This window comes from Rhipicephalus sanguineus, chromosome 7, assembly GCF_013339695.2.
Source record: "Rhipicephalus sanguineus isolate Rsan-2018 chromosome 7, BIME_Rsan_1.4, whole genome shotgun sequence".
NCBI classification, from domain to species: domain Eukaryota; kingdom Metazoa; phylum Arthropoda; class Arachnida; order Ixodida; family Ixodidae; genus Rhipicephalus; species Rhipicephalus sanguineus.
Window position 1 is genome coordinate 120,348,002 of NC_051182.1, and position 27,306 is coordinate 120,375,307.

General features: G+C 45.0%; 1 protein-coding gene across 1 annotated transcript in view; it reads left to right on the plus strand.

The window, feature by feature from the left end:
- Positions 1–156: 156 nt before the first annotated feature.
- The window catches only part of LOC119399806 (pyridoxal-dependent decarboxylase domain-containing protein 1-like), a gene marked incomplete at its 3' end in the record, with an annotated part of 38,422 nt that continues 11,272 nt past the window's right edge, over positions 157–27,306 (plus strand). The window contains 12 exon segments of the mRNA XM_049417481.1: positions 157–274; positions 4,987–5,096; positions 6,251–6,331; positions 7,761–7,834; positions 10,932–10,989; positions 11,067–11,219; positions 14,747–14,939; positions 16,088–16,156; positions 18,141–18,347; positions 19,462–19,533; positions 24,186–24,341; positions 24,900–24,950. Of these exon segments, the coding sequence (XP_049273438.1) occupies positions 164–274; positions 4,987–5,096; positions 6,251–6,331; positions 7,761–7,834; positions 10,932–10,989; positions 11,067–11,219; positions 14,747–14,939; positions 16,088–16,156; positions 18,141–18,347; positions 19,462–19,533; positions 24,186–24,341; positions 24,900–24,950 (1,335 nt within the window).

Here is a 27,306-nt window from a genome sequence, read left to right on the forward strand (position 1 = left end):
TAGTTAAACGGTCCGTTCTCTCTGTGCAGTTAGGAGTTGGCGCACCGAAACGTGCCAATGAGTCCTGATGGTGCTTCCTGAATCGTCGCCGTGGCAACCGGCTTCGCCGGAAGTTGACATGGGAAGTGACGTCTCGGATGCCAGCGTGTCTTGAGGAATAGCGATGGCGGACAGCGGTGGCGATCGTGGCGGTGTCGTAGCTTCTAACGTCGCCCCTGGCGAAACCTCGACGTCCGGCGACGGCCAAGACCCCAAGAAATCGGACATGGGAGACGTGAGTGATTCCCGTCCCTCTCTTTACCCGGGTCTTCACTTCTCATTGACCTCTAACGTCGCGCGCAGTTTTACGGGTTCCACGATCATTTTTTCTTTTTTTTTCGGCGGTAGTTGTCAACGTTGTTCCATTTTGTACGCGTTCGAATACTGCTTTTTAAGGCGACCTTTAGCACGTGTGGTTTTTCCAGCGACGCCTCGTTGTGTCTCGAGAGCTCATACTACAGGCACGAGTCATTAGACGTAAGCGATCGCTTTTTTTTTTGAGCACCCATTGCCTCAAAATTGCCCCACTCGTTGCTGCAATCCCAGCTTCCGCCTGTACTGTACACACCTCCTTTGGGTTGATGCGTCGTGGCGTACGCAGCCCACCCGGGTAGTCGGTTTGTTTCCTGCTTTACTTTTACAAAGCCCAGTTGTAAGCCTTCGCTCAGCCCTTGATGGCCTTCATCGGTCCCTTTTCTTTCTTTGTTTAGCATGTGTACAACGGCACGCGTCCGTTTTAACCCCCCCAGCGATCGCGCTCCGTGTTTGTACCGGTAGCGCTGTCGCGTCGGGGCACGTCGCACGATCCGCCAGTCGCGTCGACTCCGGATTTATTTTATAGCGCAGAGTATGCTATTTTAGATCGTGTCGTATCGCAACTCGATGCCACATCAGCCGTCTAGGTCCTACACGAGGAGATAAGTAGGTCGCTGTTGTGGGGCGTGGGGGAAAAGCGAAACTAAAAGACGTAGGTGGTACGTGGACACAAATGCGAGATTTCTTCAGCCGCGCGCAGCGTCAGAATAGCGCGCGTTTTCGGACGCTCGACATTTTAAAGTGTAATTCCACTCCGAACTTTTCAACGTGAGCTGCATGGCTTTTTTTTTATCCTTAGTTTTGTTTTCTTTCATTGAGAACAGCTGCGCGCCCTTTTATTTGCATGCATAGGTATGCCGCTGTAACGCTTGTTCATTTTTTTTTCTCTTTCATTGAGATGGCGTACTTACGCTTTTGTGGAATGAGCAACGGGATGAAAAGCGGCCAACGAGTGACGGAGCGCCACTCTGAAGCGGCCTTTTCTTTCTTTTCTTTTTTTTTTGTCTTTTATATGGCGCTTGATTTACACGGACCATTGTGGATCGTAGGAAAAGGCGCCGTGTACAACACGCCCCGAACACAAAACTGCGGGCGTGGCGTGCGCTTAATAACACGCTTATTTAATAGTCTCGTCCTTCGGACTTACCGAGAGACAAAAAAGAAGACCTACACCGTATTTGTCGCGTTATTCATACTTTGTATTCATGCGCCAGCCAGTCATCTTCGCCAGTTTCCGTGACGTCACGACGAAGACGGAGCTATTTTACATGTCGCTTTCGCGGGGAGTGTATTTTCTGAGTGCGCAGGCGCCTGGCACAAGGGGAAGCGCGGTTTTGTGGGCAGAGCTTGTGCTTGTCGCGTAGGGTGTCAAACCTCCATGCCTTCCTTCCATTCCCTCAAGAATTAAACTGAAACAACGCGGCTAAAAAAAAACACACAAACGAACACCACGGAGTAGGAAAGTTGTTTCTCTGTGTGTACCTGCTTAGTCAAGCTTGTTTAGTTTAGTTAAGATAAACCAGCCAGCCCTCACCAAGTTGTACTATAGTACATGATGTATTCTTTAGGTAGCGTGTTAAATTGAATAATGTCTTGACAAAAATGATACACCTTCAGTGTTGACTCTTATGTCATTGCAGTGGACCTGAGTTGTAACACAAGTCTTCGTAGTATTTTTCTCAGCTATACTGTGTGCGCCTTGATTTTGCTCAGCTGAGGAGAGGGTCTGCCTTTGGTGCATTCACTTGCGTAAAGCTTTCGATGATAGGACGTGCTGAATGACAAAATGAATGAAGACACTGCACACTTTGAGCTGTAGTCAGTGACAACCTTAGTGTGGCATTAAAGGTGTACTACCTGTTGTGTGTTCCTTGTCATTGTTTGCAACTCTTTGCCCCATGTCAATTAATGTTAAAATAAAACTTGCCCAACTTTCGGTCCTGCTTAATGTGCTTCGGTTTAGCTAAATGTAGTAGACCTTCTTCAAGCCAGTGAGTGCCAGCAACGGACACACTAACTTTATTATTTCATTCTGGAGTGAAACCAAAATATTTTTATTGGTTTTCGGTTTAATGGAAAAGGTTGAAATCCAGAGCAGCTGAGATCATGCAACGCAAGCATCAATGCATATCTCAAGGGACAATATTAGCACGGATCTCAGGCAAGGATTCCAATGTAAACATGCGCTGAAATTTTGCAAATAATGAAAAGACTGCCAACTGGATCTGTTTATATTAGCGCAAGTAGACCTTGGTGTGCAAGTCACACAGAGCAGGGTGGAGAGGGCGTTGTAGGTGCTGAAATTCGTTTTTATCATGACAGCGGTTTCGCATATCAGGCTCGATGATGTGCTGCTTCTGAGATCATGGTCACTCCCTCGACGCAAAGCATTCAGCCTTGCTCAGAGAATTCCCAATTCACTTATGAGAAAATTTTTTTTTACTACTTTTTATCGTTACTTTAATTTCAAACTAAAATTTTGTGTACGCAAATAAAAACCGTTACGGAACATTTTCTTCTTTGTTCCGGAACATAAATGCAACGGAACTTTTTTCATTGGAACATAACTAAAACCGAAACAAAAAACATTGCGTTCCGACATCCCGAATTAAATGCAGTTGGCAAGTGCAAAAGTGTTCATGACACTAAATGCTCAAGCTGAAAGGTATCTTTTGCAATTCCATACGCCACATTCATATCAATACATTACAAGTAATCATTTAATAAACACGAGTTCTGTGTACCAGCTCATATTGCTTACGATAGTACATCTTGACAGTATCGGCACATGATAACGTACAATCCGCTTAACTGCTATATCCGACACAGATCGGCTCGCTAATACCTACATTTGACTGCGTTATTCCTTTAAGGTTCCTCGTGTAGGACATACATGCAACTGTGTTCGGATATGTGTAGTATTTACAATTTAATAGCCAAGAAGCTGTGACGTGTTCTTTTCATTTCGTGCTCCCACGGTGCCAACTAGCAGTGGGCGACCGAACAGCCAGCTCACGCAATGTACCCACTTTTCCCAGTGTGCTCCGGACCCCCACGGGGCGTTCTGGGATTGTTTGGAAAAGGTCTATTTGGCATAGAAGCGCCAGCCTGTCATGTTTGTAGACTTTCTTGGTGTTATGGCATTTCTTGCGAACCATGCGTAGCAACACATTTCCTCTGATTTGTGTTTGCAGTACATGACAGTCGTAAATCGGTAGACCTTGAAAAAATATGCCACGCATCAAAGCTATCTGAATAATTTGCTCCAGCACTTGCTTCTATGGTGCAGTTTTTCTTTCGACACTCATGTGGTGGATGTGTCATATCGTGGTTAACAGGCCTCAATGTTCCCGCAGCAGCTGTGGTCGTGTGTACCAGAAAAAAAACATGCGCAGCATTCTATTGCTTTTTCAGGAGCAATACTAACGTGCCTTATCCATTTGCTACACAACCGTCAGCAGATTTAACTTTCTATTGTGATACCACCCCCCATCGTACCTGGCCTATTTGTTACATTGCGTTGGCACATTCAGCTTTGTATTGTGATGTCTTATTAATGTTACTGACACCCACTGTGCCATTTTGAGGCAGTCTTTAGGAGCAAATGAAGTAAGCTTGTACACCACTCGCAGATTGAAACGCAACTTCATTATTTCAGTATAACAACTGCTGTGAGTAATTGCTCATGTTAACTGTCATGTTGCTGCAAATCTGGATGCTAAAGATAATGTTGGCTTTGATGTGAGTGTTTGAATCAAAATTACGATGATATGACACTTCCCATAGATGCTGGAAATGAAAGTATGAGCATTACTTGGCCCTAAATGTTTGTGTTTCAATCCGTGAGCAATGTACGTACTTCCCTATATGCGTACTTGCTTAACGTCATACTTTCACATGCGAGAAGCATGTTATATGATTTCAAGATCTTCGAAGTTGCGTGTCGGTGCTCTTTTCTGCAAAGCAGCGTGAACGCAAGTAGCTGTCGCTTCCCCACACCTTTGACACAATAAATTGCCGAAGTGTTTCACTTACAATTGTACATTGCTTAGGTTACACAATCTGGTACCATAAGCAGTGAAAGTTATGAAGCTAAAATAAAAAGCTTTGCTTGTGTGAGGACACTTGGTTGGACCCATAATGCAAAATTTCTTATTGTGATTAAAGTATGGGACATTCTGGAAAGGTACACATTTAGTTTATTGCTTATAGTGATTTGCCTAACGGCCTTGATGTTAAGCAGTTCTGGATATTGCGTTCGTGTTGAACTGTGCTTGGTGTAACAGTTACTGGTCTAAAAACGACAAAGAAATGACAAGCGGACATTTGTCCGCTTGCCATTTGAAGGCTTGGAAGTAATGAGAAGTCATTCAACTAGAAATGTTGCTGGAGGCAACGCTTTGACAAGACCATTTGAGGAAGACCGTCTCCTTGTTAAAACATTGACGCCAGTGACATTCTTAGTTTGACTTTTCACAATGGGTGGGCAAGTATCGTGTATTCTTTGTGACACATCAGGTAACATACGTATTATTCGTATCGGTTATTTTTCTTATTATTACTGAGCTGGGTGGCCCATGGTGTGTTTACGTTGTCCTGTTCTTTTTTTCTCTTTCATGCTTGCATCTCCAGCCGCAGGATCTGAGGGCAGGCAAGGCTGAGCTGAAAGCATGCGACGACCCCATGCAGGAGCTGCTCAACATGGCGGCTGGCACCGTCAATCAGACTGAGACATCACACACGTTGGTCACTGCTTCTATCTCTTCTGTTGGCATTGGGCTGCTTCTGCAGCTACAGTGGCCGAGTAACCAAGTGATCAACTTTTCCGTAGTCGCTTACAACCCAAGTAAACATGTCAGCTCCACCCACCTCCACCGCTGTCCATCCCACAGAAAATCTGCATAAATGCACCATCCAATACACTCAAACCTCAATATAACGAATACGGATATAACGAATTATCGGTTATAACGAAGTAAGTGAAGAATAGTCCTGTCATAGATACAGTGTTACAAATAAACGTTTATAACGAATTTTCGGATATAACGAAGTTATATTGGGGCAGATGTGACTTTGTTATAGTGAGGTTTGAGTGTAGCGCTTACTCATTTTCATGACGTCAAGTAAAGCACTTCTCTGGTGTTTCAGGTAGTAGTTGACTTTCCCATACAGACACATAATTGTGTCTCTGGTTTTAAGTCGGAAACTTGAACACCCTTGTGAATTTCATCAGGGATTCTGACATCGTTGCTCAGCCAAATGTTATATTTTGGGTAGTAATGAAGAACCTTTAACTCTTAATATCCATAGCATTTGCATTAGCTGAGAAGTACTTATAGTTCAAGCGAAAACTAGCTAGCACAGCTGTACTTCACAGGTAGAGGGCAGGTATGCCAAAGTTCTGTGGGCAGAGCTTACATTTTTTCTTTGATTGTAACAGACTATAATTACATCTTCTTTGAATCCCAGAAAGACATTCATGAATAATATACACTCAAACCTCAGTATAACGAACACAGATGTAACGAATTATCGGTTATAACGAAGTAAATGAGAAATAGTCCTGTCATAGAAACAGTGTTGTGAATGCATGTTTATAACGAATTTTCGGATATAGCGAAGTTATCTTCGGGTAAGATGTGACTTCGTTATAATTAGGTTATAGTGTATAGGGACGTATTTCGTTTGGACGCACCTGTTCACAGTGATGAAAACGACAACCAAAAGTATTGTCATTACTTCAAGTCTGTCTCCTTGAGACTGCTCTTTAACTGTTTTGCGTAAAAATGTGGCTCTGTATCATATTCGTAGTTTGTGGAAGTGTTAGTGAATGCAGATATTGTGAAATCTTTTGTACTTAAAGTAGGGTGTTGCCATTTCTTGTGCGTTTCTGCAGAAAGCAGTGGCTTGGCGGTGGTGATGAGGCAGAAGCCCGAAAAGACTCCCACAAGCATGTTTCCGGCCCTCTTCAGGCGCTGTGAGCATTCCACATTCCTGTTATTACCTGTTATTAACTTATTACTTGTTAGCAATTGGCATTGACCTGGTTTGTTTTGTTCTTTATAATTAGTACAGGAGCTTCGGGACGTCCTACTGTATATTAATTAGCTGTTCTTGATTTTTATGAGTGAATGAATAAGTCCTTATTGTTTTTCTTCTTGTTTCAAAAGAAGCACGGTTGAAAAGTTTCACTTGTCGCTCCTTTGCGCAAATGAATGCCATTTGTGTGTCTTTGGGTTACTAACCTGAATAGCCTAATGGATCAGTGAGCCAGCCCAGCAATCAATTATCACACTGGCTGTCAGCTGTTTGGTGTATGTTTTAAATTTGTATCTGTACACCTGATTAATGCCTGAGTCCTAGACGCACCTTTATGAGCGGAAAGCGTGGGAAAAAACGTGCGTAAGTTGTCCGTCGACGATATATGCCCTCCTAACGTGAAGAAAAAAGTTCAAAAATAAAAAGTAAGCAAGTACTGGAATATTCTCAAGATTTGAACCGAGGACCTTTAGTAGAGGAGCCCAACACTGTAATGGATGCAGGCGTTGATGGTGGTTAATAGAACATTTATGAATTACCCGTGTGCAAGCTGTTTGGTTGAGACACTTGACGATGTTTTTATTTCACGATGGATGCGCAAGCTCCATTACCTCGACACAATGTGTGTCTCATTCTGCAACGGTTCGCACAATGTATGGCCGGCTCATAGGCGTGGGCAATAGGGGGCATGCTATCAGAATACAGTGCTATGTTTAGGCATTCCAAGTTACTTTACCAATATAGAACCTGTAATTTTTACCTTTTATTGGGCTACATTATATCTATGATGTAAGATATATTATTCTTCAGGTGAGGACGCTCATCAGATGCGATGGACGAGATAAAAGTAGCAATGCTGCGTGCCTGTTGGTTCGGTGACAGCAGCGGATATCTATCAACGGGACAACGCAACTACAAGACAAAAGATGTTGCCGTAACGACCGGTGCTTCACGGGAAGTCTGAATTGCCTAGTCAGTGAACGCGGTTGTGGCGTGCTAGCTACTAAAGCTGAAAACACATGCCAAGTTTTTCGCGAGCGGAGCAAGCGAAAAAAAAGCGACATGCGGCTAACGCTGTTGTTGCTGCCAACCATGTCGGTTGCTACAGCAGCGGTGCGTAACACATTTTCTGCCTTGAAGTTTTGTCGTCCTGCTCATAGATATCCACTGACGTCACCGGACCAATGGACACATACCTTTGTTACTTTATCTGGTCGAATGGGCCTTACAAGCAAGCTGAGGCGCATCCACACCTAAACAGTATATATCTTGAACGATGATTATATCGGTGCTAATGAGCTAATTGCAACTGTCTTAGCATTGGGTATGTGCCATACATTTGTTGTTCTTGCTTTTATTTTGCACAGGCCTCTGTCGCTGGACGACATTCGAGCAAGCCTGGACAACATTGCCAGCAGCACTGCCTGGCACAGTCGTCGCAGCTGAGGAGCTTAACTGGGTGAGAAATGATCGCAGCTCTTATTTTTATCATAAAGGCAAGAGCCTCGTGTCTCATGAGTTGGTACAAAAAGTCAGACAACCTCACAACCTGGCAACTGGGCGACTTTGTACGGATTTATTAATATGCGTACTGAAAACAAACGAACACAAGTGCTGACTCACTTGATTTGTGAGTCGGCGCTTGTGTTTGTTTGATTTCAGTATTTTTGTCGCACCATTTTCATTACCGGGAAAGGATCTCACAGACATCAAATGATGCTAAGAAGAGAGTTTCTAAGGACGCCAGCAGTTACGTTGTATTGTGGCATCATAATGACGTGGCGAATCGCGTCAATTTGTGACAACACAAATGACGTCATCACGAGAGGTTTTCACCTAATTAAAGGTGGTCAGACCTATTTCTTTCCAAACAGACCATGTATGGTAACCCCCCTTGGTCTTGTTTGCAATACACTAGAAGTACATTTGAATTTGAAATGCGTTGCAGTCTAGTCACATTATCGAACGAAATGTGGATGGCATTAGGTTAGGCCACATCGCAATAGGGAATGCTGAAGTGAAAGCTGCGTAGAGCCTAGAGATCAATGCAGCTGTTCAAATGCCACTTTTCATCTAAAGCACTTGCACGAAATGTGCCACTTCGTTGTTTACATGGGTATACAGTCGACGACCGATAATTCGGACTCCACGGGGAACGTAAACAAGTCCGAATTATCAAATGTCTGAAAAAACGAATGCATCAGAAAAAAAATACTTTTATTGACACTTAAATGTCCCGGCGGCCGAAAAAAGTTGTCAGTGCGTTGCTGCACGTGCTTCCGCTTATGTGCAACCAAGTCCGCATCTATCTCCGCCGGTGTGATGTGATCGCTGCATGATGACGAAAGAACAGCGAGGGCTCGAGACAAGGCCCGTCACCGTATTACATTACGGTGACGGGCCCCCTCATTTTTACGATTTTACTGCGCTGATGGGTCCCCTCACTTTTATGTTATCAGATTACGCTGACGGGCCCTGTCACCACCGTAGTCACTGCTTTACGGTGACGGGCCCCCTCAAGCTTACTAGAGTACTGCGCTGACGGGCCCTGTCACCATAGTCACTGCCTTAGCAAAACGCCTTACCGCAGACACATTCGACAGAATGGCGGCGATAGCAGCAATAGTGGCAATAGCAGCGCAGCACAGGGACACAGGAACCGGAATGTAGGTTGCACGCGATGTCGATACGATTTCCCACAGTTGACCAGTGCCTCCAAGATCGGCAGTTTCAATTGCAAATCTCTGAGGCATAAAGCAGCAATCAAAATAAAGCCTCATAGATCACAATTTAGCTTTTGTTTTGATCTCTGAGGCCATACTTTATATGGTATGGGTGCCGGAGAAGACAATGGCTGGCGATTCGGCGTGCGCGATAGTCTCGGGCAGGGTCCGGATTATCGAATGTAGATCTGGCAGCTGTCCGAAATATCGGTCGTCTTTACACATTACTTCTATGGGATCATCGGCGGTGCCGTGCGACTGTCCGAATTACCGAGCATGTCTGAGTTATCGGTGTTCCATTTATCGGTCGGCGACTGTAGTGTATGGCAGAGATCAACATTGGTTTGTGGGGGCGGGGGGGGGGGGGGGGGGGGGAGCGGGATTGTACCTCTCTCACATCTAACTACAGTAGAACCCCGCTGATACGTTTTTGAAGGGACCGTAGGAAATAAACGTAAGAGACGGGAAACGTAAGAGCCGAAAAACAGGAAAAACGGCAAAATATTTAGTGGTACAGAATTTTATTTCAATTCTTACGAGCAGCACGAAAATTGGCGCGCTCAGCCGCGATCTAGTCGATGGATAGAAACGCGGAGCTTAGGATGGCCTCATCCACAGAAATGTAATCAACGTATGTGATTTTTTTAACACCAACAGCTGTAGGCATGAAAGAACTAAGCACACGCAATCACGACCGCCGCGGCGAGTCCGACCGCGAACCGCACGCACGACCACGCGAGCTCCAACCAGCTCGAACTCCTCCCGTTCTCCGACAAATAACGATGATGATGAGTCTACGCCAACGCGATGGCAGAAGCATAGAGTTTCCTACAATACTTACTAGAGGGAACTCTGGCGCTAGTGTCTATGGGAGCTGCAACGCATGACGCTTCAGCCAGCATGGGAATGATGGGTAGTACACATATTTGCCTAGTCTTCGTTCTTTCGGCTCCGTTTGGCTCCGCGTTGGCTGTATCCGCTTTGTCGCAAAACAAAGTTGAGCAAGAGTCAGAAGTTACACTTCACCGCTTTAACCTTTTTAGGCTCACCAATTGAAATATGGTCACGAAGTTCACAACGATCCATTCTGTTATCCGAAAGAAAACTAAAGCACAGCAATAAACAAAGCCACAAGTGCGTTCGAAGTCCGCAAGTACGAAGACTAGGCAAATTTGTGTACTACCCATCATTCCCATGGTGTCTGAACGATCGCAGCGCCAGAGTCCCCTCTAGTTAATTTTAGGAAACTCTATGGGCAGAAGTGAATGCCAATCTCGAAGGCCTTGCTTTCGCAAGCAATTACGTCATACACGCCATGTTTGTGCAATACAAATCTCAGAGGCTATGCTTTTGTCAATAGTAAATGCCAATCTCGAAGGCCTTGCTTTCGCGAGCAGTTACGTCATAGACGCCATCTTTGCAATTTGAATCTTGAAGGCCATGCTTTTGTTTGCATCAATTGAAATATTCTGTTGCTTGCGCCTCTCATGCGGCTAATATTACGGTCAAATGAGGCCAAACTGCGTGAAAATGCACCATGGCCGCTCTCTTTGGCAGTCACTCGGTCGGCTCCGAGCGCACTTCGCGACGTATCATACGGGAACGGTCCGACAGTTACGACGTAACAGCGGGGTTCCCAATACATTGTATCCTATGGGAGTTATGCCGGGACCGGCGGAAAACGACGTAACAGCCGGGAAAACGCAGCAGTGAGGAACGTAACAGCGGGGTTCTACTGTATTACACATTATGTGCACACGTGTGCATGGGGATCTAGAACCCCCGTATGAAATCACGGCTATATCTGGTGCATAGGTGCGTCTTCCAGCACTCTTGTGGCTGTTGTCAAGATGCATTGCCAGCTGCCCCAGCGGCAAGTTCTGTGTGTTTGCAGCCTTGGGCAGCAGTTTGGTAGGCGACCATATCTTTTTCTTTTTACAAACGTTTCAGAGAAGCGCTGAGGCGACTGGACGACGCCGGCAAGGCAGTGGTCGTCTCGCACTCCCTGGCCGCCTACCTCTCCACGTTGGAAACGGCCGTGCTGCGCAAGGTGACGGCACGGATTGTCTCCGACACGGGCCTCTGGGTGTCGCGTCTCTTTAGGTGAGACGTCGGGATCGCTGACGTAATGACAGAGCAGCAGTTTCCAGGTTTATTTTATGCTGATGATGTTGTCTTATTTGCGGACTACCGAGATGACATACTGCATGTGCCTGATGTATGCGGACGGGAAGGCGAAGCTCTAGGACTAGGATTTAGTGTAACAAAATGTGGATTGATGCTGTTCAGTGATTCCACTTTTATTTATTTATTTATTTATTTATTTATTTACAAAAATAAAGGAATACATTACAGGTAGTATAATACAGTCGAACTCCTCTACAACGAACTCCGCTTCAACGAAATTTCCGGTACAACGAAAAATTCTTGGTTCCCCGTCAACAGCCCATAGGAGTCAATGCATAAATATGCTCGCCACAACGAACACTTTTTCTGCTGCTGTTCCACTTAAACGAAATTTGACGATGCCATTCGGGGCTCAAAAATTTAATTTACCGTGCAATAAACACAATCTCGGACATTTTGATGCATTTTAGAACATAAAAATACGAATTCAAAGTCTGAATCGCGTGTTGGAACCACCAGAAACCGCCGCTGTTGACTGAGCATGGGGGCCGCCATTGCTTGATAGCGACGGCGATCAGACTGCCCTGCTTTCGCAACTGGCTTGAGTTGCTTCTGAGTCGCAGACAATCCGAAGCCAAAGCTCAGTGGTCGACACTGGGGTGCAATCAGTGCAATCGCGAAACGATAGCTTTTCCGATGCCTTTCCAATACTTTTCGTGCTTTTCGCGCTTCGCTAGTGGTCACAGCGATGGTACATCCGCCACATCCGCGTTATCAACGCGAGCAGCCCTGGGGTGCAGTCGCGGAATGGTGCCTTTTCCAATGCCAATGCTTTTCGTGCTTTTCGCGCTGCCAGTGTGACCGGTGGTCGGAGCAACAATTCGTCCGCGTTATCAACGGGATCAGCCAGCCGCGAGTGGTGGATAAGAATAGCATAGAATAAGGCGTAAGTCATCGCTCCGCGATAGCACGCCTGCATGTCGCCGTTGCCGGCGAATAGCTAGTGTTAGCGTGTTGGTGCAACTGTGCAGTTCGTGTTGCACGCCCGTGCTTGTTTGATTCGTTCGCGGAAGCCGTTGTTTCTGCGTGCTTTTCAACGTGGCGTCGCTATGCATATATGAGAATCGCGTCGTTACGCTGCTGGGGACGCAAAGGAAGCAGCAGACACTTTTTTGAATATTGGAAATAAAAGTTTCACTGTTCTACTAGCTCAGGTCAGCCATATTTTTTTCGATTTCACTACAACGAAATGTTCACTTCAACGAACATTTTTTCCGAGCACCGTCAATTTCGTTGTAGCGGGGTTTGACTGTACAACAACAAGAGCAACAACATCAATATCAATAATACGGTTAAGATAACAGATAACAGGGCATATCTACACTATGAACAAAACATAATTCTTCAAACTTTAATAAAAAGGCGGAAGCCATGAACAGTACATTACTATGAAGGTGGAGAAAAGAAAATTGACACCACTGATTAGGTGGTGTCAATACAGGGCCAGGAAATGTGGAGGGTGAGGGATTACGGTAACCTCGAAGTATGGGCAAATGAGTGTGACAGATACAGGTAATGTATTTACTCTATTGTAACGCGACCACGATTGTAACGCGAGGGGCGACTTTTCATTGTGCCCAGGAAGAAAAAATAGAATTTCGGTATTCGATTGTTATGCGAGGGTCGACTTGAGGTAGCAAAAATCTGGAGTAAAACGTTAGATCCGAGTAAATACGGTAATTACAGGAAAGAGAATCTCAGTGCCATTCCACTCCATGAAGTCAGGTGACCAGCGGCGCTGACAGGCACAAAATCTCCTTTGGGAGTTGTCTAAAGGGCACACGTAAGCGTAGAGTTTTAAGAAGGCCCGAGGACATAGCACTTCTGAGGACTGACGGTTTGCTGCACGTGGTCACAGCATCTGTACCATTGTACAAGGACACGCCAGTTAACTGTGAATTGGTGTATATGTTTTGGCCATGTGGAATAATCCTTGAATGAGTTGAGCGCATACGAGGACACGGACAGAAGGAAGAGACGTACACACACTGGCGCTACTAACAACAATGGTTTATTTCATTCTCCTGCCGATTCATATACCAGTTTTGCGCACGACAGTCATGTGAACACTCTTTCATAAAAAACAACAATTTGATATCAACCAGGGAATTCACCTCACGAGAAGATAAACAGGGTGCACAGGCAATGACAAGCAAATTTAATGATTCATGCGCAGAAAGTGTAATTCTTTAGCACTCAGGGACATTGAGGGATTGCTAACACAAGCGTCTCCAAGATAATCGATTTGTTCGGCTTCAATGATCAGCCTAGTAATTTCGGACCGGTTCCTGCTGACGACAACGGTTCCCTGAAAGTTCGGTTTGCACGCACAACCATGGCAGTGTTGCGCCAGGAAGCCGTCAGGTGGGAAGTTGCCCACTTATTACAGTGCTCACCAAGCCGGACATTTAGGCAGCGGCCAGTCTGCACAATGTAAGCACGGCCACAAGACAGAGGAATGCGGTATACAACGTTAGTCACACACTGCACAAAAGGTTTTCTGTGCTTAATGGAGCATTCAGACTGAGATGTCTTATCTGGATTAGTTTTCTTGCACAACTTACTGAGTTTAAACAGGGCGCAACACTGCCATGGTTGTGCGTGCAAACCGAACTTTCAGGGAACCGTTGTCGTCAGCAGGAACCGGTCCGAAATTACTAGGCTGATCATTGAAGCCGAACAAATCGATTATCTTGGAGACGCTTGTGTTAGCAATCCCTCAATGTCCCTGAGTGCTCAAGAATTACACTTTCTGCGCATGAATCATTAAATTTGCTTGTCATTGCCTGTGCACCCTGTTTATCTTCTCGTGAGGTGAATTCCCTGGTTGTTAAAAAATTGTTTTTTATGAAAGAGTGTTCACGTGACTGTCGTGCGCAAAACTGGTATATGAATCGGCAGGAGAATGAAATAAACCATTGTTGTTAGTAGCGCCAGTGTGTGTACGTCTCTTCCTTCTGTCCGTGTCCTCGTATGCGCTCAACTCATTCAAGTATGACCAACCAACAAGCCCGCATCGCCACCCTCGTTGGAATAATCCATCACTTATTAGTAGCGCTGTGTCCTCGTGTCTTCTATTTGTGCCGTCGCGTTCTGTTGCGCTAAACCAAAAGATGTGTAGTACTAACCAGCCCACCAGTTGGTTTTGTTGATACCTAACCGCTCTTGAATATTCTGCATAGTCTACAAATTTTGGGCTCGTTTTGCGATTCAACGAACGTTTCATCATGTTTTACAAAATGTGAAGCATTGTTTCCAGAAAATCTTTACGGGTTTTCTTTAGCGCTTCGGGCTGTGATTGGGTGGGCGACGATTCTTGGCCTCTAGTGGACTTTACCGCACCCTGCAAGCTTGTGAGAACTGCTTTGGCCTCTGCGGATTGCTCGAGCGATGTACTGGAGCCAGGGAGCCTGCAGCGGCCCACACCTTGTTCATGCGTGCAGGTTCTTCGACTCGTCGGTGTTCTGCCACGAGGAGTCGCGGGAGGGGCTGGTGCGCGTGTGCCGCCTTGCCCTGCACGCCAAGTACCCGCGCCTGGCCCAGGGGGAGGGCTACCAGGCACTGGCCCCCCGACCGCCCGTGTTGTACATCGGGGCACACACCCGCACCAGCCTCGGACACCACCTCTGTTCGCAGGTGAGCGTAATTATTGGGCAAGGTTTGATACCAAGTCGAACCTCGAGATCTGAAGGGGATTGCCAATACTTCAATTTGTGTATTGACTAGTCATGGGCGAATATTACAGAGCTTGGAATATTCGGACGAATGTTATAGTACAGTCCAACCCGGATATATTCAGTCCGAAGGGGATCACGAGAGTTCTCTGTATGGGTAATTTGATACATAAAATATTCTCTATATTGAAAATATATTCAAGGAGATATTACAACTGTTCGATATGTACAGTAATTCATTATATGTGGGTTCATGATATGCGGGTTTGACTATTTGAACTCACTGACATGAATTTAAATTATTCGAAATTTCAAAGTATATGAAATTAATGAACAGACGTATATTTGACTGCATGTAACCCCTTCATGAGGGGGTTTCACTGCAGTGTGGGGCTGCTATGCTGTAAAACCACCCATCCAGGGGAAATGTGCACTGCTGTGAAGCCGCACTTGAAGGTTAAATGTGCATATATTACCTGCACCTCGATTAATTAGTCTTTTAAGTTTGAAAGCATGTTATACAAGATTATATGCACTAAGATTATATGCAAATTTTAAAACGTAACGTCTTTGACAGCTTATAACTCGCACCCTACTGCTATTCAAATCTTGCAATTATTCAAAGTTGCTTCCGCTTCAAACCAAAAAAGTGTGCGCATGCCTAGTTCTAATTCTTAAGAATATTTATTGTGTGAGTTGGTTGGGTCATGAGAAAACTGCTGATTTTTCTTCATAATACGTGATATATACTATTCGATTGGAAATTATTTGACCAAATTACTATTCGCTTCAAATTTGCTTCGAACTTCAAATTTAATGTTCGCCATCCCTAGTATTGACACAATCAGGTGAGGTTAACAGATAATTAGGCCGAGCAGTGCATAAGGGGCAGTATTCACAGCTTAACTGCAGTGCAGAACTTATAAATACAAATGAATTAAAGTGGATATAAACTCGCCACTGGTGGAGACCGAACCCGCAACCTCTGTATTACGTGTGTCATGCTCTACCAACTGAGCTACGGTGGTTGTCATTCCCTTAATGTATCCCGTTAGCAAGATATGTTTGAAACCTGAAATGTGCAACATGCGGCAATGACTTGTTTTGCAGCTGGGGCTTCCCGTCTCCTGCCTCAGGATAATTCCCCTCACGGGAACACCCGGCACCCTCTACCAGACGGTATGTGCTAGTCATTGTTTTGTTGCGATAAACTTTCAGGGGGGGGCCTTTCGTGCTGCTTAGTCTTCTGAAATTACTGTGATACAGCCAAACCTCTCTAATGCGTACCCGGTTTAGACACACTAATGGTTAAGACATAGTTGCGATAAATCCCCGACAGAGAGTCTCGTGGAGCCTAATGCATTCACTGACTGCTTGAGCTGTACCGGTTCGTGCAATGCCTACTGGTTAGTGCGCACCCTGCATATTGCGATAACTTTTTTGTTCCGTAAAAGTTTCCTGCGCCACTGAAGCTTGCCAGTGCCAGAGTGTGCTGCAAAAGGTCGTCTGCCTTTTCGAGAAGCGCATATATCAGTCGATCAGTGATTCAGACTTCCACGCGATTGCAGTAATGCCTTTACGGGTAAGCATTGGGAAAGAATGAAGGCGAAATGACGGCCGCCGACAAACGTGCCAGCTTTGACTTGTTGCCGACAACCCTATCACAATAAGTATCTTCAGCGCGTCTGGTGTGGCACACTTGTAGCGCAGCCCTACTTCAAGGCTACTGCATGCTTTTCATAGGTGACCAGCCAGGCATGCTGGGCTGCCGATTGCCGCTGCCTCGTTGTGCGGTGTGCCGTGTTCAAGTGCGCGCAGCTTTGTAGAAACGAAAGCAGCTCGCTGTTCTTGAGTTGAGTATTGCGGGTCGCAGGCACTGAGAAACCTCGCTGCATTAACACTGACATGCCAAACGCACGTATGGTACAGCAAGCATAGCGTTGCTGTAACCATACTGCACACTTTTGTTAGATGACAACCCAAACGTGCCTCTGTCTGCTGCCAGGACTGCTAGAGCATCGCAGAGATGCGGTTTGCACATCGCTTGCAGGAAGCTCGTCGTCGCCGCATTAACTCAACAAGCTACTCATTCTATTTGTGCATTAAACCAACAAGCTACTCGCTCCATTTGTGCATTAACCCAACAAGCTAATCGCTCCATTTGTGCATTAACTCAACAAGCTACTCGCTCCATTTGTGCATTAACTCAACAAGCTACTCGCTCCATTTGTCCATTAACTCAACAAGCTACTCGCTCCATTTGTGCATTAACTCAACAAGCTACTCGCTCCATTTGTCCATTAACTCAACAAGCTACTCGCTCCATTTGTGCATTAACTCAACAAGCTACTCGCTCCCTTTGTACATTAACTCAACAAGCTACTCGCTCCATTTGTGCATTAATCTAACAAGCTACTCGCTCCATTTGTGCATTAATCTAACAAGCTACTCGCTCCATTTCTGCATTAACCCAACAAGCTACTCGCTCCATTTGGTCGGGAACTGAGTAGGTACGAACAACACTTCTATGGAAAACGCATGCGTATGGTACAGCAAGCAGCCTTGAAGTGACGGCGGGAGCCGACTAGGCGACGCACTGCACACGACTAGCCAGGGACAATTGGCTCCACGCAGCCATACCACATTTCAATGAAACAGTGTCATTTTTCACTTCTGGCATAGTGACAGAATGGAGACACATATGTATCAGCTTTCCATGATACATACGTGCACATCTGTACCGCGATCTGCTACTCTTTTTGCTTATCCCGGCCACTGTAATAATTTCGAAATGCTCCTTGGCGTCGCCAGTGCAGACTATCTGACAGTCGTGTGAAAGTGTCTGAATCTTTTCTGCACGTTGGCAAAAAGAAAGAAAAGGCTTTGTGGTAGGTATATACGGCAATATTTGCTGTGACGCTGTATTTTTTTGTTGGTGGCGATGGTGCACGTCAGGAGGTGCAAATTTGTACTCGGTGGTTAGCGAGTGCTACTGTTTTGTGCATAGTTATGGTGCGTTTCCGGCAGGTACGTAATAACGAGGTTTCACTGTGCCTCTCTTTACCAGTCACGTGTGCCGCGTCCCGCGGCAGCCCCTTCACAACTCGAGTACGCTTTTCCACTATTCGATGCTCTCACCTCCCCTCTCTGTGTTTGCTTCCAGGACCTCTCAGCGCTGGAGCAGTGCATGGACGAGGACGTGGCACAGGGCCGGGTGCCAACGCTGGTAGTGGTCAGTGCGGGCTCACCGGCCATTGGCCTGGTGGACCCCCTGCAGGGCCTGCAGGACCTGTGCAAGCGGCACGAGGCCTGGCTGCACGTTGAGGGCCTCGCGCTCGCCGCTCTGTGCCTCGTCTCCGTGCCCAACCTGGTAGGGTGCGGCTTTGGCCAAGACGTGCTCTTTCATGTTCCCCAGTGCTTGCGTGTACACCATACACAACTTTGATTGGGATGAATCAGTTAGTTCTGCAGGAGCCCACCCTTACAGAAACGTATTTAGACAGTCTCTAGACTGTCTGAACCCATTTTTAGACATTCTATAGATTGTCTACATACATTTTTGTATGGGCACGAGCAGGGGCGGTGTCAGAATTTTTAAGCAAAGCTTTTATGAGTTACGCATTTTGGTGGCAGTGGCATCATTAGCAAAAAACCTGGCGTCGGCAAGTGTACAGAAATATGGGTGTACACAAATGCGGCCATTGAAGGTGTACCACTCGCGTGTATTTGTATGCACCGTCTTCCAATAAGTGCTCTCTTGGTCGTGGTATGGTCGGTGATCAGCTGTTTATGATAGGGCAATCTGATCTTTTATTGATGCCACTTCTCATTTTACGTTGCCACATTTCGTTCTTGCCTTTCATTGTCGCATGCATGACTGTCATTGTTGCCTTTAGCTACAGAAGTGTTGCACTGCTAAGCATGTGGGTGAAGGTCCAATTTCCAGCATGGAGAAAGGAACGAGTTAGGTGGGAGCATTGCACAATGTGATGGAAAGAAAAGAAGAAAAAAAAATAGTAGGTCAGGCCCGGCCCGTAGCCAGGATTTTTTTTTTTTGTCGGGAGGGTACTTGCAGAAGGCCTTGATTGTTTTTAAAAAGCTCCATCAAAATTTTGGGCGAGGCCGAGGCCCCTAGACCCCCCCCCCCTCTTCTACAGGCCTGGGTCAGGCACACACACACAGCCAGTTTCGCTTGCTTCCAATTTTCCCGATAGAGGAAGAGCTCCTAATTTTTGACATTTTTCATCTTGACTTTAGCTCCAAATTTTTAAAATCTGTTGTGTGTGGGTTGTATGCAAGAAAATACATAATAGAGTATGTGTTGTGCACAAATGTGCCCTTGCATAACTTAGAAAATTATCATTGGTGTGTTCTGCCGGAATTTTTTTCATACTTGTTCCTGATTTGTTCCTACTGGTAAAACTAGTTATATGGTAACCTGTGATCAGACTGTAAGTTTTTTTTTTTGTCTCTTTTCGTTGCAGCCGGCTCGCACCGGAGACAGCGTGTCACTCCCTCTTGGCACCTGGCTTGGTCTACCATCTGTGCCCTATGTTGTATCCTTTGAACAACAGTTTTTTTTCCTTTTTCATCCCTAATTGACGGGCATTACTACATAGAGGGGGTGATATTGAAACAGTTGTACAGTTGTTAACAGCAACATCAGTGAAGCAGATAATAAATCAGCACTCGCATATGAAAAAAATATTACGGTCGAACCCGCATACAGCAGACTCTCGGTAAGCGGAAATCTTTTAAACAGAATTGACGCTTAAATGGAACAGTTGCCTCTAATGCGATTGGTTGGTCTTGTACTGGAATTCTCCACCCCTGATCACCTCTCGGTAAACGGAACACCTGTTAATTAGAGCTGTGCGAATAGCAAAATTATGGGTGCGAAGCGAATTCGAATATTGAAGTGTGAGTGCGAATCGAATCGAATATTTTTCTAATACTTTCGAATACTTCGAAGCGAAATTGCAGAAAAAAAAAGTTAGAGAGGATTCCTAAGCATATTTTTATGAGATAGCAACATGAAAGTGTTTCTTTTCACTAGGTTGATGAAGCATTGGCGGGTGGTGTTTCATAGTTGTCTTATCAAGAATGAGGCAATATAGAGGCCGAATTGTATTTATGTACATTATTTGGCGCAACCCAAAGTGGTGCCGACAAACACTTTACACGAAATAGGCAGAGACGCATTCCTCAGCCTCTCCTCCTCTTTCAACTGCTGTGGAAGGGCAACTGATGTGGCGGACAAGGGTGTGCTCTTTTCAAGTCCGGAGTTCCAAATCTGCCTCGTAGACTTCGATATATCAGAACATCCGAAATTTTGGATGCTAAAAAGTTTCGGCTTCCGATTTTTCAGACTTCCTGCCCAAGTTTCAGGTCCAAAACAGCATTAATTGAGCCCCCACCTCTGCCACATCTTTCATCTCTATGTTGGAACCCAGCGTTTCCTTGAGTTATACATTTGCGACCGTAGCAGAGCTTGAAAGGCAGCTTTGCCGCAATACCGGGGTGTAATGAGGTGAAGCATAATGATAATCTAGGGACCACTTCCAATCGGACGTTGTCTCTTGGCAAAGTTCGACCGTAATGGAGCGTGAGAGGCAGCTTTGCCGCAATACCGGAGCGTGATGAGGTGAAGCATATTTAAAATCTGAAGGGGTCACTTTCAATCGGACGTTGACTGTATTTGTTTTTGGGAAGTTCGAATAGTTCGAATAGTAAAATTCCAGTGCGAATCGAATCGAATAGCAAACACTATTCGAAAAATATTCGAAATTTCGAATATTCGCACACCCCTACTGTTAATTAGACGGAACACATTTTTCTGGTTCCTTCAGGTTCCGTTTCACGACTGTCTACTGTATATCGAACCCACATATAACGAGTTGTTGTGTATGTCGAACAGTTGTAAAAACTAGGGATGGGTGAATATTCGGGCGTTTCGAATATTCGAACGAATATTACAGTATTCGAATTCACTTCGATACGAATTTATATTATTCGAAATTTCGAAGTATTCAAAACGAACGAATATATGTATGTTTGACCACACATAACGCCCTGTAAAGGTAGTCTCACAGCTGCGTGAGCTTGCCGTACCGTGAAACCGCCTATCCAGGAGAAATCTGCACAGCCGCGAAGCCACACTTCAAGGTTAAATGTCAATATTTTTTTTAAGTTTAAAAGCATCTTATATGGGCTTATATGTGCAAAGTATAGTAATTTTTAAATTGTAACGTATTGCACCACTTACAACTAGCACCCTACTGCTATTCAAACCTTGATACTATTCAAGGTTGCTCCCACTTCATTTCAAACCGAAAAAGTGACATTCACTCCTACCTAGTTCCAATTCTCAAAAATATTGCCACGTGCGTTTCTTTACCACTTTTGCTGTACTCGGTTTTCGGCCACAAAGACTGTCGGCAACGCTCAGCGCGAACCGCGCCTCATTGTTCGAGAACCTTCGCGATCATTGTAGATCGTTTTGTTAAGATTGCGCGCAAGACGCGCACACTCGAGCTTATTCTAGAATTTGCAGGACAGCCAGCGATAACGCTGGAATATTCGACGGTACATGTTTAAATGCCGACGCGCTTCACCGCTTGTCAGTTGATCGACGGACGACGCCCTGTTCGCCGCTATCTTTGTACAGCGTGTGTTGCTGTAGTTCGAGTTCTCATTTTCCGGCCACAAGTACGGCCAAATAAACAGTTTCATCCTGCAAACGCTGACTGCTGTCTTCGTCGACGTCACGACCACATGACAATATTGTGCAAGGGTCATGACAAAAATGCTCATTTTTCATAATAATATGTGGTACGTGCTATTCGAACTATTCGATTCACAATTATTTGACCAAATCACTATTCGCTTCGGATTCGCTTCGAACCTCAAATTACTATATTTGCCCATTCCTAGATATAACTTTTAACTTGAACCCAAATCATCAAATTCGTACCAGTTTTTCATTTTTAAAACATATTTTCTGAATATTCGGAAAACTGTAAGCACTCAACCCGAAGTGCCTGGAAGAGAAACAAGTAGGTGACTTGTTGCTCATGCCACTAATATCTCATACACCGTGCTTTACAAGGGTATCGGCAATGTACGCCTGTTCCACTGTGACCTGCCTCGGCGGTCTAGGTTATAGACCGTTTTCACGGAGAGGAGGAGCGTAACCTCGAACCGGTATATTTTCACCGCTTTCTCTCTCTCCACCTCGGCCGACCGCTGCCGCTGGTGTGTGCGGATTCCCGAGTTTTGCACTGCGTGGTGCGTGAGAGGTCAGCGTGTTTCCATTTTTCGACGCGCTGAAGTAATTGTGCTGCCGCAAATCGAAATGATGGACGAGGACAGGTTACCCAGCTACCATTGCGCTGTGTTTGGCTGCGGCAACAGCAACGGAAGCCTGAAGGACTGGCAGCGAAGGCATGCGAAGTGCACAATGCTTTTAAATGACTTCGCTTCTCTCAGGTCGCACGCCTTCTCCCGCAAATGGTATATTATATGTGGTGTCTTCACTTATGGCCACATTTTCACAGTCATCAAACCAGCTTGTGATTGTGCTTGGGTGCTGGTACACTTTATCATCTGCACCAAAGAGAACCAATGTCAAGGCTGACGATTAATACACAAAATGTTTGGCCAAGAGTTGTTCTCTCATAACATCAACCTCTCTGATTTCTATGCTACAGCACATGATTTACAATGCCTGCGGCTAGAAAATGTTCCATCTTTGTGCGTGCAATTTCGAGGTTATCGAATTAGCACTTTCCAATCTACATGACAGAAAGGCCTGCATGACATGTGTGCTTTGGCGCAGGTACGCGTCTCGAACGTTTCGTCGAGAGCATGTTCTTTCCCGACTTGACAATTTTGTGACGATAACTAAGGTAGCGTTATGACAACCGCACCTTTTTTTTTTTTTTTTTTTTTTCGCGCGACAACCTGGGTATCGTGAATAATCGGCCCAGGTTCGTTAAAGCCAGGTCGTTACTTGGACACGTGCGCTTGTCGTAATGCTTCTCAAATACTCGCCAGAAAACAAATTGACAATAATGTTACCAAAAGCGGGCGCCCTTTCGGCCTATCGCTAGTGGCGGCGGCTCGCGCCGAAGCGAACTTACGCCATATCATGCTTCCAGATGTGCAACAGGCTTATTTTCATTTTATCATCGTGTTGTTTCTACGCCGAATTTGAGCTCACCCGTCGTACATTGTTTCCTATCTTGTGCAACGATCAGAGGCCACAAGCTTTTAACTACGACGGCGACACGAATGAACACAGGCATCGGTGTTTGTGCTCCTGTCGTTCCATGGACATTGTACTGCGACGTGCTAAGCGGAACCAAATGGTCTGTTAGGTATTATAGTTACTTTTAACTTGCATAATCACGGCTCGGAAACCCGAGAGTCATCTTAAACATTAATGCGCGCACCTAGCGCGCAGCCGGACAGTGGCCTACATGTTCGCTCGTCTCCATTTACGTTTCTCCGATTACTTCGAGAGTTGTCCTAAATGTTGACGCTCTCTTATAGCGCATATTCCAAGAACCACACCGAGGTCAGCTATAACAAAATATACAAAGCAATTCCCACTTTACAGATGCTGCTTAAGAACTGCATTGGCATTCTACTCATCGTCGGCACTGCTGCGGGTACGTCGCGTGGGCCGCCGCTGCTTGCTGTTTCAGCCATTTTGAAGCTGACAGCTTAGCGATTATTTACCAGCGCCTTTACACTCGCGAAACGTTGCTCTGTTTTGCCCGTGTACCGCGAAGAACAGCAATACCTTGTGAACTGAGCGTATACGCTGCATACACCGCCGCGGAACCCCACACACCGGAAGGGCGGCGAAACATCGCAGACGCTAGACGGCGCTGCAGCGGTGGCGAGCTTTAAAAATGGCAGCCTCCTTGTGAAATTGGTGTATAGTGCTTGACTTCTGATCCGGAGGTTGTGGGATTGAATCTCGGCCGCAGTGGCCACATTTCGATAGAGGCGAAATGCTAGAGGCCTGTGTGCTTAGCTTTAGGTGCACGTTAAAGAACCCCAGGTGGTCGAAATTTCCGGAGCCCTCCCCTACGACGTTCCTACTGTTATGTTCCACAGTGCCATTGTTATGTAGAACGGGTGTGAGTGGGCTTTCCTGTATGCGCCGTTTGTCGCTTCTCCTTGACGGCTTCTCGTCAAGACCCTGTACAAGACGAGCGAGGCGGCCCTGGCGCACGCGGCCGGCCTGAGCTCGTTCAGCATGCCCAGCAAGCTGCAGTGTCTCCCCCTGTGGGTCGGTCTGCAGAGCCTGGGACACCAGGGACTCCTGCAGCGGGTGCTCCACTGCCTGCGTCTGGTGAGCGTACGATTGTTGCTCTGCACTGAACTTTTCTAAAGATGCACACCTTCACATTTGACCCTTCCGCTGCTGTTGACGAGTATAGCGGTCATCAAATTTTCTAATGAAATGACCGATGATGACTGTACTCGACATCAACAAAAATTGGTCCCATGCAGAACCAGGGAAGTCTGTATACCCGTCATAGTTGTTTTTCGTGACGCTAGATGGCCACACTTGTCCATGTTGGGCCGTTTGTGCCTCGGCTTTCATTGTAATGTCATGCGGTGAAGCCACCTTCGAGTTATCTTTTTTTTTTACGCGATTAGTAAAATAAGGGAACCCCATCTAATTGAAAGAATGGTACCGTTTTATTCAGAAAAAAAAAAGCTCTACAAATTGAGCGAAAAAAATTTTTTTTTGGTAATTTTGGCACGTTTTTCTTCTTTTCTTACGGTGGCGAAAGGGTTAAAACAAGCTCACAGATCTAATAGAATGAAAGCGATGCCTAAGCAACTGCTGTTCATCGAAACATACTCTGCATCCTTTTTTTTTTCCTTTTTTTGCTTTGTCCAGAGTGAAATGTTACGGGAAAGGCTGGACCAGATTCCGGAGATGGAAGTCGTGGTAAGTTTGCATCTGCCACGTTGCAGTTTTTAAGTCGGTTTCTGTTTCGTATATGGAAGGTCCGATTTTACAAAAGGTTAGTGTACCAGTTCGGCACAGTCTGTGTAGTCTGTTTGAGCCAAAGGGTCATGCGCAGGTTTTTTTTTCGCTGCTGCTTCGCCACAATGAACCAAAAAGCAACAGAGGGATCGGATGTGAGCAGAGGCTTTGTGCTATTAACCACTAGTAATAATAATAATAATAATAATAATAATAATAATAATAATAATAATAATAATAATAATAATAATGGATTATAACCTGCATTGATAATGAGCAGCAGATTTGTCATCTGCATGTTGCAGCAGGATAGAAAGTTGGCCTAGTTGGTACATATGCATTATAGAAGCAGTGCTCGTCCTGTGCACCTGTTTATTCTTCGTCTACGTCTTTTAGCGCTGCTTCTATAATGCATCTGCATGTTGTTTTTGCATGTCGGGCCCTTTAGCTGTAGCTATGGTGATGCTGGTGAAAGTACACCAAGTCATACGACCTCTGCTTGTGGTGGCTTGCTGGACGCGGAATTTGCTGCTGAGCACAGCAAAGGTGGTGTGTTTGATCCCAAGAATTTGGTGAAGTGTGGATTCCAAAAGTGCTTGTATCTATGCGCATTAAACAAGTTGTGGCAAAAGTGGTTGCACCTTACACTATGGTGTAACTTGTGTGCTAGTTTGGGACGTTTCCTGAATCACTGAATCAACTCAGCTTGTGCCAAGCTGGCTGCCATGTCTGCTTGGCATCGAGGGACCGTATTTTTCAAGAGTACTGATGTACTTAAACTTATACATAGTCTAATTAATAATTATGTGGAGATCTATAATATGTCTCTGTCATAGATCCTTTGCTACTTTGGGATGTTAATTTTGGTCAGTCAATCAGGAGTAGACTAAATTGATTGTCCTGAAAGGCACAGCCCTACCTGAAGCATTTTCTGTTTTGATGTGGTAATAGATATCGCACCAGAATAGCCAAATGCACTCAAACCTCAATATAACGAAGACGGATATAACGAATTATTGGTTATAACGAAGTAAATGAAGAATAGTCTTGTCATAAATACAGTGTTACAAATAAACGTTTATAACGAATTTCCGCATATAACGAAGTTTTTTCATGGCAGATGTGACTTTGTTATACTGAGGTTTGAGTGTACTAGGGATGTGTGAATGTTGAGGCACTTCAAATATTTGAGCGAATATTACAGTATTCAAATGTGCTTTGACACGAATTTAGATTATTTGAAATTTTAAAGTATCCGAAATGAACGAATATATGTAATTTGAGCGCATATTACCTCCTTGTAAATGCGGTATCACTGCAGCATGGGGATGCTATGCTGTGAAATTACCCATCCAGGGGAAATCCACACTGCCACGAAGCCACACTTCAAGGTTTATTGTACATATTACCTTCCACCTCAATTATATTTTAAGCTTGAAAGCGTGTTACGGTCTTATATGCTCTAAGTATAGTAATATCTAAACGAAATGTATTGTACCAGTTATAACTTGCACCATACTGCTGTGCCAATCTTGCTGCTGTTCAATGTTGCTTCCACTTCACTTTGAACCAGAAAAGTGAGATTCACACGTACCTAATTCCAGTTATTGAAAATATTGTGCAAGTTAGTTGGGTCATGACAAAAATTCTCATTTTGTAAAATGATATGGGACATATACTATTCGATTCAAAATTATTCGACCAAATCGCTATTCGCTTCGAAACTCAAACTTACTATTTGCCCATATCTACTAAGTACTAGAGCTGTGCGAATAGCACAATTTTTGGTGCGAAGCGAATTCGAATAATAAAGATTGAGTGCGAATCGAATCGAATAGATTTCGAATAATGTCTGAATATTTCTCAAGTATTCTTCGAATACTAGGAAGCGGAATTACAGAAAAAAGCTGCAGAGAATCCCTAAGTATATGAGACAGGAACAATTACAAGTCACAAACATGGTCAAAGAACAGATTTATTCCTAAGGGAGGATGCGGCGTCATATCGCGAAAAATAAGAAAAAAAAATCGATTTAAAAAAAAAACACATTTTCAGTATCTGTAGGCCTTTTCCTGATTCCAAAATATTGTCACTGAAAACTATGTACAAGTGCGGTAAAAAATTTGTTGTGCTTGCTGAGGTGGTGAAAATTACTGCGGAAATCACAAACAAAAAACTGCGTTAAAAAAAATTATCGTTCTGCAACGACACAACCGGGCACAGCCATCTTGGGCTCGTCTAAAAGAGCATTTCTCCGTCTTCAAATTTCCTGCTCCAGCTAGGTCCTCCATTCAGATAAAGCATTCAAAAAGCAAAT